Source organism: Panthera onca, chromosome C2, assembly GCF_046562875.1.
Source record: "Panthera onca isolate mPanOnc1 chromosome C2, mPanOnc1 haplotype 2, whole genome shotgun sequence".
In the NCBI taxonomy this organism is placed as follows: Eukaryota; Metazoa; Chordata; class Mammalia; order Carnivora; family Felidae; genus Panthera; species Panthera onca.
In genome coordinates, this window is record NC_138347.1 from 114,779,828 (window position 1) to 114,791,920 (window position 12,093).

At 42.4% G+C, this 12,093-nt stretch overlaps 1 protein-coding gene across 1 annotated transcript in view; it reads left to right on the plus strand.

The window, feature by feature from the left end:
* Positions 1 to 12,093, plus strand: part of WWTR1 (WW domain containing transcription regulator 1) — a 135,604-nt gene that overhangs the window by 107,820 nt on the left and 15,691 nt on the right. The window contains exon 4 of the mRNA XM_060638925.3: positions 1,940 to 2,142. Within this exon, the coding sequence (XP_060494908.1) occupies positions 1,940 to 2,142 (203 nt within the window). The remainder of the gene's footprint in view (positions 1 to 1,939; positions 2,143 to 12,093) is intronic.

Consider the following 12,093-nt stretch of genomic DNA (forward strand, 5'->3'; position numbering starts at 1 on the left):
AGGTGTGGCAGAGGGTGGCCAAGGATGGTTGGAAGATCAGGTAGACAGGACATCAGGAGGCCTCCACGTTGACTGGTTCTACCTGCTGCTAACCAGAGTACAGCCCTTTACCTCTCCTAGGTTTCAATCTCTTCTACAAACTAAAGCGATGGACTAGATAATTTCTAAGAATCCTGACAAAGTCGAACACTAGCATTCCACAGCTCCACATATAAATTCACCTCATTTCTTCACACATTCCTTCCAACAGCCTGTTAATTCCTGTGAGGGCAGGAGCTATTTATCCAACGACAAGCCCAGTGCCTGGCACACAGGAAATGCAATAAAGATTTGAGTGGGTTATAAATAAATTTTTAAAAAAAGAATGTTTTTACCCTACCTCTACCCCCATCCGGAGGAAGTTCCTGCCGTGGAATTAATTGTTGCATGAGGAAACCAATTTGTCTCCAGAAAATCTGTGCTGGTATCTTTCAAGTGTGTGTGTGTGTGTGTGTGTGTGTGTGTGTGTGTGTGTGTGTGTGAGGGGACTGCATATACATTTAATATATGGTTGATTAGGCTACTTTAAAATTCATTTAAGAAAAGTTAGTTATAAAACATGTTTCTATGTGATGTCCATATAGCAAACCAAAGACCTAAAATATTTAACCTTTAGACTTTAAACAAAATATGTCTAGGCACCTGGGTGGCTCAGCTGGTTAAGCATCTGACTCTTGATCTCAGATCAGGTCATGATCTCAACGGCTCATGAGTTTGAGCCCTGCATCAGGCTCTGCACTGACAACATGGAGCTTGCTTGGAATTCTCTCTCTCTCTCTCTCTCTCTCTCTCTCTCTCTCTGCCCCTCCCCTGCTCACTCACACACTCTCTCTCTCTCAAAATAAATGTATAAACTTAAAGATACCAATAATTTTCTTTTTTAAAGGTAGTGATCCCAAATGTAGCAAAAATCAGGAGTTTTTCCTCAGAAATGAAGTATATAAAACTCTATGTTGTTTTGGTTTCTAATCTAAGAGCAAATAGAAACCAAAAGCATGGTTTTCTTTATTATAGGATATTGCCTAGGCAGAAGTTAAGCACATTTAACTGGTAAATTGTTTTAAGAAAAACTAGCACTTTTTAAAAATAATTTTTTTGTATGTGGGAATGCCAATTATAGAATTTATTGAAGGATTTTAAAATTATTTTTTTGATTTTTTTAATGTTTCTTTATTTTTGGGAGAGAGAGTGAGACACAGGGTAGGAGAGGGGGACACAGAATCCAAAGTGGGCTCCAGGCTCTGAGCTGTCTGGACAGAGCCTGATGCAGGGCTCGAACTCACAGATCATGAGATCATAATCTGAGCCAAAGTTGGACGCTCAACCAGCTGAGCCACCCAGGTGCCCCCGGGGGTACCCTTTACGAACAAAGCATCAGTGGTGTCCTGCTTCTGTGTAGGTCCCTAGTCTAGGCGCTTTGTTTTACGTCTTTGCTTGTGAATAACTCATCCATCCTAGATAATATTGTCCACCATTATGTATCTGTAATCTCATGTCCTTCCTAGCTCTGCTGTAAGCATGGAGGTTGTCTGAGAAAGTGCACACACACCCAGATGTCCTACTGAAAATTAAATCATATGTTGTGGTAACCTTTTGTGGAATTTACTTTTGACCACTATGTTCTTAAAGGCTTAAAATATGCTCTAGACACGGGGAAGGTGTGAAATAATTTTTAACAGGGCACAAATGCTGAGTTAATTGAGTCAGGAGTAGGGCCAGTATCTGAGCCTCCATGAATTGAATTAAGGTAGTAATTACTTAAACATTAATGATTAACAAGAAAGTACTTTGGAAGGAATCTCAGGAATCTATACTTCAAAGCATAGAGCATTCTGATGGGCTCTTTTTGATAAGTATTATAGGCCCTGTTCATTAATCTCCTGCACGTTCTCTCTTATAGTGATGAATCACCAGCACCAACAGCAAATGGCATCCACTACCCTGAGCCAGCAGAACCACCCTACTCAGAATCCACCAGCAGGGCTCATGAGCATGCCCAATGCATTGACCACTCAACAGCAGCAGCAGCAGAAGCTTCGGCTTCAGAGGATCCAGATGGAGAGAGAGAGGATTAGAATGCGCCAAGAGGAGCTCATGAGGCAGGTATGGCCTTCTGTGGTGCCTGCTGGAGGCTCCGTGATCTTTGGTGCCAAGGCTGGAGGGTAGGTGGCTGCTAGCCTTCAGGGTAAATCTTTCTCTAGAAGCATTAAAGGCCCAAACCCTACTCCAAACCGTATGAGTAGAACCCAGTTTTTCCTCCCAGCATCTACCTGCATTGTCTTTGTAGCCAAACATATGAGTACAAGGACTAGAGGTGTTAGCATGCTGCCTTTGAGTTCTACTGCTAATCGTTAGAAGGAAAGGAAGACTGTGTTCCAATTATCTATTGCTGTGTAACATATTATCCCAAAACACAGTGGCTTAACAATAGCCATGTTGTTATATCCACAATTTTGTAGGTCAGGAATCTGAGCAGATCTCAGCATGTAGAATTCTGCTGTACATAGTGTTGACAAAGGCCACCTAGTGCTATTCAACTGGTGGGGGGGTTGGTCTGGAGGGTCGGTCCAAGATGGCTTTACTCAAGTGCATCGCATCATGATGAAGATAGCTGGAAGACTGGGCTTGGTTGGGACTAAAACCTGGAGCATCTAAATATGGCATCTCTAGCTAGCAAGGCAGTCTGACTAGTAGGACATATTGCATAGCAGCGTGGGTCTCCCAAAGAGAATGTTCCAAGAAACAAGAAATAAAGCTGCCAACGTCTTACGGTCTGGTTCTGAAAACTGTCACCAAGTCACTTCTGCCATATGCTCTTGGTCAGAGAAATCACAGATTTGCCCTAGATTAAAGCAGATAGTAGAAGGGGATGTTCCATGGACAAAATGACAAAGAATTTGCAACCGTCTTTGGTTTACCATGGAGCATAAAAAAGAATTAGGGAAAATTGAGGGAGAATGAGAAGGAAAATGTTTGCATATGGGCTCTGATAGAGTGGGTATTGATCAGGCACCTTTGTGCCATACTCCATTCATTCATTCTTCATTCATTCAGTCAGTCACTCGGTCAGCGGATAGAATGTTGCTGTGTATTCTCTACAGGTCAGGGTCAATGCAGCATTTCAGAAAATGAATAAAAGACAATCTCTGAAGGAACCCACAGTTTTCTGCCTCCTTGGTTGCTTGGTCTGTGCAAGAACAGAATTATTTCTTCTGTGTTGCTAAACTAATGTAGCCTATGTTTTTAGGTCTCATAAATCTTGCTGGCTACATTTTAGGGAAGAAAACTTCTGTTTATTGTTCTAATTCTTCAGACTTTCCTTTTTGACTCACATGAAGCAAGATACATGGGTGGCTTCCTTTCACTCGTTTAAGGAAGTGAGTAGTTTTAAGTGTTCCAGAGAGCTTTCTTGCAAGTGTTGTGGGGATATCATGGTAAACACAACTTTTTCTTTTAGTTACATCTCAGACTTTAAAAAATATACATTGACATCTATAAATGAATAATGTATTTCTCATGAAATAAATTCGAAGATGAAAGTATGTATACTGTGTGAAGTTTTAAAAACATGGTGAATTAAAATAATTCTTTAGACACGGCCTTTGAAAATGAGGGCAATGAATATAAATTGTGCTTTGTTCTTCAGTAGAACTATCCTCTGAATTTGAGGAATACAACTTCATAATATAACTACAGTTGTGCCTCTTTCCCTGAGGATTTACGTCTGAATTTTCATGGTTATTTCAGGGTAACAGTTGTTTATACTGTTTTTAGATAGACAGTATCATGTTTCTTAGCAGGAAGTAATTGTATTATTTTTTTGTCTTAGGATAATAATTCCATTTGGGATATTTTTTCTGTTTTGTAATATAGACCAAATTAAACAGTATTATAGTAGCATTTATAAGCTTTCTCTTAGTTTTACATTTAAATAAGCTTTAGTGAGTTTTTTCTTCTTACACAAAGCTATCACCATTCTGCAAAGAACTGCTTGTTTCTCAGTTTCTGCCGCTTTCTGTGTTTCTCTTTCTCTTGCCCCACCTCTTTCTTTCCCACAGAAAGTATTTCTGCAAAGGGGTGGGGAAGAGTGCCCCAAATTGTTTCCTTTATTCCAACCATAGGTGCCTTTGAACCAGAATGTAGTATTGATGGTTCGTATTACAGAAATGCCAACCAAGTTCATTAAATACTGATCCCTTGAGGCTGTGGGACTAGGAGCATTTTGCTGCATCATATTGTGCAATTCTCCTGTACAGCACAGTGGGGAGAAACGTCCAGATTTGCTCATGGAGGCTCACATAGTTCACACTGTGTGTGTGTGTATGTGTGTGTGTGTGTGTGTGTGTGTGTGTGTGTGTGTTGTAGTTAGGAGGAGGAAAGGAGATGGAATGGATGGTTCTGATGTCTTTTTATTTTTATTATGGAATACAGGAGAAAAGGCCTAAAGAAACTTTTTAATTGTGGAAGGTCTCCCCACTCCCATCCAGAGGCAGCCTGCTACTCAGTGTCAAAGATACTATTTAAGGCCATACAATAAAGTGCTGGAGTGTTCTCTGATAGTTTTCTGGGGCACTTGCCAAGATGCCTGATTGTTCAGGTGTGGATTATGTCTATCATCTTGGTGGGTTTTCTTTACTCCTTCTCCTCCTCTTCCTTCTTTTTTTTTTTTTGGTGATTTTTCTGCCTCACTATTTGCACTTAGGCCAGGGCAAGGACAGGGAAATGGACTGTCAATAGAGGTGATACTTGGCTCACCTGTTTAGCTGCCTTTTAGAATTTGGTAGAAAACAGGAATAAGGGTAGAGGAAATGGTGGTCCTGATGAGGGCTGAAGATTATCTGTAGACTTCCAGTTGTTCATCCTGTCCCGCTGCCGTGCCCTTGGTAGTCAACAACTGTCTGAATAGTCTTTGCTCCCTGGGCAGTTTGTAATGAGCGTGGCTCTCCTCTTGCTCCCCCAAGGGCACTAGCTGTACAGGCTGACTTCTTGGGGGCCTTGCGTTGCAGGCCGCCTTGACTTACCTGCATTCATCACGAGAGAATTTCCAAGAGAGAGGCCCCTTTCCTCTTTCTTCTTTCCTTTTTCTTTCTTTCTTTTACATTTTTTTTTAACATTTATTTAATTTTGAGCGACGAAGTGTGAGCGTGCATGAGTGGGGGAGGGGCAGGCACAGAGACGGAGACACAGAATCTGAAGCAGGCTCCAGGCTCTGAGCTGTCAGCACAGAGCCTAACGTGGGACTTGAACCCATGAACTGTGAGTTCATGACTTGAGCCGAAGTCGTATGTTCAACCAACGGAACCACCCCAGTGCCCCAGGAATCTTCTAAAGTAGGAGAGTTTTATTAAAAATGGCCCCTACTGGGGCGCCTGGGTGGCGCAGTCGGTTAAGCGTCCGACTTCAGCCAGGTCACGATCTCGCGGTCCGTGAGTTCGAGCCCCGCGTCGGGCTCTGGGCTGATGGCTCGGAGCCTGGAGCCTGCTTCCGATTCTGTGTCTCCCTCTCTCTCTGCCCCTCCCCCGTTCATGCTCTGTCTCTCTCTGTCCCAAAAATAAATAAAAAAAAAACGTTGAAAAAAAAAACATTTAAAAAAAAAAAAAAAAAAATGGCCCCTACAATTTGCCTTGGCTGCTATAGCAACAGTTGAACTTCTTGTATCCATAACTGATGAGTTATCATGGAATGTTGGCAGGTGCTCCAAGCTAAGGGGTGCCCCAAACAAGCACAGGGAAATCCCAGCCAGGTCTGTGGCACACAGTCATAGTAGGAAAGTGCATGTTACCCTGCTTTCAACAGGCATCTATCACACACATTGTGGAGAGTGAATTTTTGTGAAAGACATTCTCTCTTGTCCATGATCGTGAGAGTTTTATTTTGCGAAGTTTCCCAAACACGAAGAGGCAGCTTCAAGTTGATGAGCAAAATGGCAACTCTAGAAAAGAAAGCAATCTCAGTTGAAGGTGTGCTTCCCAGTATCTTCCTATTGTTAAAAAATAAATTTGAATTCAGTTTGTGACATTTTTTTTCTTTTTAATGAGAAAAATATAATGTTTTTAATTTATTAAAGATATAATTGACTAGGGTTTTTTTTCTGATTGAGATGAAAGAAAGCATGCGTGTCCAAAAAAGAACATACATTGTATGACTCCATTTATATGACATTCTGGACAAAGGCAAAACTATAGGAACAGAGAATGGAGGTGGTTGCCAGGGTTGGGGGTTGGGGGGCTGCCTGCAAAGGGGCAACACCAGGGAATTTTGGAGCTGGTGGCACAGTTCTGTAGCTTGATTGCGGTAGCTATTTCACAACCCCATGGATTTGTCAAAACTCAGAAATGTACACCGCAGGGCCCCTGGGTGGATCAGTTGTTAAGCATCTGACTGCAGCTCAGGTCATGATCTCACAGTTCGTGAGTTTGAGTCCCACATCCGGTGATCTCGAGCCCAGCTTTGGGTGAGTTTGTGCCCCGCTTCAGGTGAGCACGAGCCCCGCTTCGGGTAAAACACGAACCCCACTTCTGGTGAGCCCTGCTTCTCTCTCTCTCTCTCTCTCTCTCTCTCTGTCCCTTGCTTACTTGCACCCTCCTCTCTCTCTCAAAAATAAATAAATAAATAAAATAAATAAAAAATAAAAAAAGAAGTGCCTACCACAGAGTGAATTTTACTATATATAAATTAAAATAATAATAAAGTAAAATCATCATACAAGAAAGACAAAACACATTCATTGTAAAACAATGTTTAAAATACTCAACAACAAGAACATAAGAATCACTCATACTCTTACTTTGAGAGGGTGGCTGTGAAGATGCTGGTGATTTCTCTCCAGTCTTTGTATGTATCTGTGTGTATGCTGTGTTTTTTTAAAACAAAATTGGTAGCATGTCATACTCCCATTTTGTTATCTCTTCTTCTTAATATATCGGGAAGTCATTTATTTATTGTGTATCAGCCATGGAAGTTGTGCCGTGACTGTGGTTGTATGTATTGTAAGCTGCCTGGGATCCTTTCCACAACGGGGCTGGACATAATTTTCAAAATACCGTGAACCACACATGCCCACAATAACTGTAGAATATTCTGTTACAGCTTAAAAATCACAGTAGTTGCTCAGTATCATAAAGGGCATGTTTGCAACTTTACCCAATGAAATGGAAAATTTTGGTAACTGGTAAGAAATTGAGAAACAGGCCTCTCAGTCACTATTTACTCATCGAGAAGAACAATCCCTTGACATGAAAACAGAGTCATGACTTTATCTAAGCAGAGTATTTCTTTTCATGTGTATTATTCTTTTAAATATGAAGCTGGGGGGGCCTTCTGCCTTGAAGATTTTAACCTCAAGGGCTTCCTGTCAGCCCCCTGGAAGATTCTTAAGTGGAGAAGCCTTCGCTCCCCCTTGTCCCTTCTCAGGGCCTGCCTTGTTGAGAAACCATTATTATTCCTAGACGAATTCAGCTGTCCTTTTACCCTTGTCTCTCTCATAATTGGAGCTCCGTGGACGGGAGAATGTAGCTTGTCAAACAAAACTGCTGACTAAGCCTGGCCTCTGGTTGCCAGGGCAACGGGGATGGGGACAGAGGGTTTGGGCGGGAGGCCTCTTTTGGAATTCTTCTGGCAGGTCTCACAGATTTCTGTTAGGCCTGACAGCCACTACGGGGTCTGGCTGGCCAGCTGGCCGGCCTCGAGCAGCCATTCCTGACTGTGGGCCCAGGAGGGACACACCCGGCCCTGAGCAGCGTTGCTCTGAGAGAAGGATCTGAAGTCTGGTTTTTGTCATGTGAAGAATAGCTATTTAGAGAGGTTAAAAAGTGTTATATGATGACAGGTCGTGAAGCATAAATGGTGGCTGTTTCATAAAGAGTCTTTCCTTCAGAAGGTATAATTTAACTTTTCGAAAAGCATTTCATAGAATTAGGTTTCAGGGTCGACTGTTGTCCAACCAATATGTAAATCTACCTATGATAGCTGAGCTACTTAAGTTCATTCATTCATTTGTTCAACAAACACTCCAGGTACTATGCACGGCAGTGAGCACACAGACGTGGTCCCTCCTTTCTAGAGAGCTTCAGTTCTAACTTCTGTCAGTGTTTTCGTTTGTCTACAAGTCCCAGCAAACACTCCGTTTTCTAAAATGTCTCGGTGCTCCTATGTTGTTGAGAAATAATATCAATTCTTTTTACAAGGACCCTTTTTAAAAAACAGTATAAACTGAACACATGTTTAAAATAGAGGGTCACCAAGCTTGCACAAAGGAAAAACCCAGCTTCATACTTCTGATCTTAATAAGATCACCAGGGTATGAAGAAATAGACCATTTCAAAATCCATTCAGCAGTTGTTGTTTGATTGTTTTTTTTCTTAGTGAAGAGAGAATATCCAAATTGTAATGCTTTCCTTAATATGATTCTAAGGAGCAACAGAGATTATAGAATAACACAAGATAGTTGTATACATACTGAATGGAAAGATCAGCAAACAGGCCATGGTAATCATTATGGACTCAACAAATGTTTTCCCCAAAGTGTGAGAGTTTCGACTGTTCTTTCATAGCGGCAGTCTGGCAGCTGAGAATGTATGATGAGGTATTTGAAAAAGGGAGGCTCCAGGAAATGTGACAATGAATTTCTAGAATCTCTTGGCATAGAGTTAAAAAGAAATTTACATTGGGAAAATTTTTTTTTCCTCTAAAGAAGGTAAATAATTCAGCATTCTCCCTCAAGTCCCTTAGGGTTTTGGCAGAGACAGCAACTCTTCTGTACCAGAGTAACTATTTTAATGTTAGGATTTCAAAATATTGTCTTTATTTTATTTTATTTTTTCATTTGTTTCTACTCACCCCACCCTTTATAATTAAAACAAGCCAATCTTCCAGTTTTGTAGAATCCCTGGCCACACACGCTAGAATCAAACAGAGCGCCCTCAGAAGGGGTTATTGTCATTTGTTTCTCTTTGAAGTACATTCCAGTGAGGGCAGGAGCTGGCTGGCTGCAGGCATGCCCTCATCCAAGGATGGACAGGGCTGCAGGATGCTTTCAACTGCTGTTTACTTTCTCACCTCCTCTGTTGATTTATTCCACAGGCAAGCTGTAGGCCAGTGGGGAGCTGGAAGGGAAGGAGCTTTGAGGTTTGCTTCCCGGGACATCTTCAACTTACAAATCAGCATTTGTCTTTCACATCCCTCACTCTGTTTTACACCCACCCCCTTCCCCAGCTGCTAGGAAAGGAGTTTGTTGTTGTTGTTGTTGTTGTTGTTGTGTGTGTGTGCGTTTTTTTTTTTAACCCACATATAATTATTCGTTTCAGGGACCTGGATGAACAACCACAAACTCTGAAAGAGATTCTCAGGACTTTATTTTGCAACAGTCTTTCCACCCCCAGCTTGGATAGAGAAAAATAAAGTTGTGGTAGAGAAGGGTAGGGGTGGGGTTACTAAGGGCAGCTTTCCAGATCTTTCTGAAACTGGCCTTTAAAATCTGAACTTACAACTTGATGTGTTGTGAATTCCCAGGACACTAGCTCCACCCATATACGTTGAAAAGGAGCATAAAATATGTCCAGTTCAATCTTTTTCCCAGTTCAGGGAGGGAAACTGTGTTCAGGACAGTTAAACAAGCTGTTTCATCCAGTCCTCCTCTAAACTGCCTAAAGGAAGGGGGTTGGTATTTCCATTTTTTAGCTGGGGAAATAGGCTCAGAGAAATGAAATAACTTGCCTACGTCCCACAGCCAGTAGGTGAAAGAGCTAAAACGTTGAGGTCTCCTGACCTCAACCTTTGGTTTTTCTTTCTCTGCCACACACTGTCAGTGTGGTGGCTACAAAAACAGACTCTGGAGATACATCTTGGGAAGGTCGCTTAACTTCTCCAAGCCTCGGTTTTCTCATCTGTAAAATGGAGACAGTTGGGTTGTCATGAGGATGAAATGCTAAAGTGCCCAGAACAGAGCGCCACACATAGTAAGTGATATGCAAGAGTTAACCAACATCTCTGCCTCCTCAAACCTGTAACACTATCAGTAACTTATTCTGTTGACTGCCTCAGTGGGCCAGGTTCTTTATAAATGTGCTTTTAAATCTGTTTAACAGCCCTGCAAGATGACTCTTTTATAAGCAGTCTTTTTTTTCCCCCAGATGAATACACTATCAAGAAAGATTAAGAATTTAGCCCAAGATGTTATAGGTAGGGAGTAGCCAAGCTGGGATTTGAACTGCAGTCTTTCCAATTCCAAGGACACTTTCTCTCTTGTGCCAAGCTCTGGACATGTCTGATAGCATTTAACCCTCATCAACTGCTTGAGAATTCCAGTGGCTAGTAGCCCAGAGAATTGAGAAGAGCCAATCCCACCACTCAAGACTATTAACTGGAAAGCCCTTCATCAGATCTGCGTCAAATCTGTGGTGGAAGGAATCTTCCTTCTTCCACGTGACAGTCCATGATAGTTTGAGAGCCTTGCTTCTTCGTAAGTCATGAGACCCAGACCCCTTCCAGCCTGAGTTTTCTCCTCCGGTCACTCTTTGCAAAGTGTAGAACAGAGACCTGGATGTAGCCTTGCATGTGGAGGTTGACTGGAGGTAGGAAGGTCTTTTGGAATATCTAGAGAAGCAGTGCTGATCTGCTACTTGAAATGGAAAGGAGGTTTGGAGTATGGCGATATCAAGGAGACAGAACCCACAAGGCTTGGCCCTTGTCCACCTCTTTCTCCCTCTCTAGAATCCTTTGTGAGGTAGGGCACTGGCCTGTGCTCATTGTTGTATCCTTGCTGCCAAGAACAGTACCTGGGCACCTGGTAGCTTCTGTCGTATTAAAAAAAAATAAATAAATACAGGTACAAACGAATGAATTTCTATGGGAGCTGAGGGAGTTGGTGGACTTGGATTTTGAGCTGGGATAGGTGGTGATAGCTTTGGGTGAAGGCTTAAAGTCAGCCAGGAAGTGCTGCTTTGGGGCCAGATGAGGAGTGCATTGTGAGATGTGGGGTTTCAGATCCCAGCTGGATACGTGTATTCAGGAGTCCAGGGCCAGGAGAGGGGAAGCTGGTGGCTTGCTGTGCTTCTGGTGGTCAGGGAAGGCATTCTGGAAAAGATGGAACAACAGAACCTCAAAGGGTGGGGGAGATAGAACTAAGTGAAGAGGGACCCGAAGTACGAGGAGTCTAGGAAACGGAAGACTTGTCCGAGAGGACAGGGTGGGGGTACCCTGGGAAGGCATCTGTGCATATACCCACTGGACTGGAGTGGAAATGGGAGGTGAGAGTGAGACCAAGAAGCTCAGATGTGCCTCCAGCCTAGCCTTTGTTCTCCTGCCTGGACTAGGGGGACCTGGGGCCCCAGCTCAGGCTAAAGCAGCTGCCACACCCACTCTCTGAGTTGGTGGCCTGAGTCTAGGCCTAGACCAACCTTGGCTGACTGAGCCTCTGTTTCCACATCCGTTTGCTTACTCCGCTGCCACCACTTCTGTCTGTGGTTTAGCTATTTTACCTTCGTCAGTCTTGACTGCTGCTTCTTGGTCAAACCAAAGTCAGGCATGTAGGACAGCAGATGTCATGTGGCAGCCAAAATCATACTGAGTCTGGGATTTAATTTTATACCTAATTTTTTTTTTTTTAAATAAATCCTCCCTTGTTTGGATGTGGACCTCTTAGTGATGTTAGTCCTTTTATTTCCAAACTTTGGGGTTTGTACTGCTCTTTTTTCCTCCTTTAATTCATGAACAGAAATAGGAAAATATTTTCATTCAAAAAAAAAGGTAGACTTTTAAAAATTCTAAATATGGAACTTACATAATTAAGTGAAGTGAAACTTCTCGCTATTCTCCGTGTATATTAAAAACTATGTTATATAAAGAAGTTTACAGACCTCTCCTTATTTAAAAAAGGGAGGGAGGGAGGGAGGAAGGAAGGAAGGAAGGAAGAAAGGAAGGAAGGGAAGGAAGGAAAGGAAGGAAGGAAGGGAGGAAGGAAGGAAGGAAGGAAGGAAGGAAGGAAAGAAAATTGTTTTTTTAGCTTTGCTGACTCATCATGATGAATTTCACACTCGGGTTTAATCCTTCCAAGGT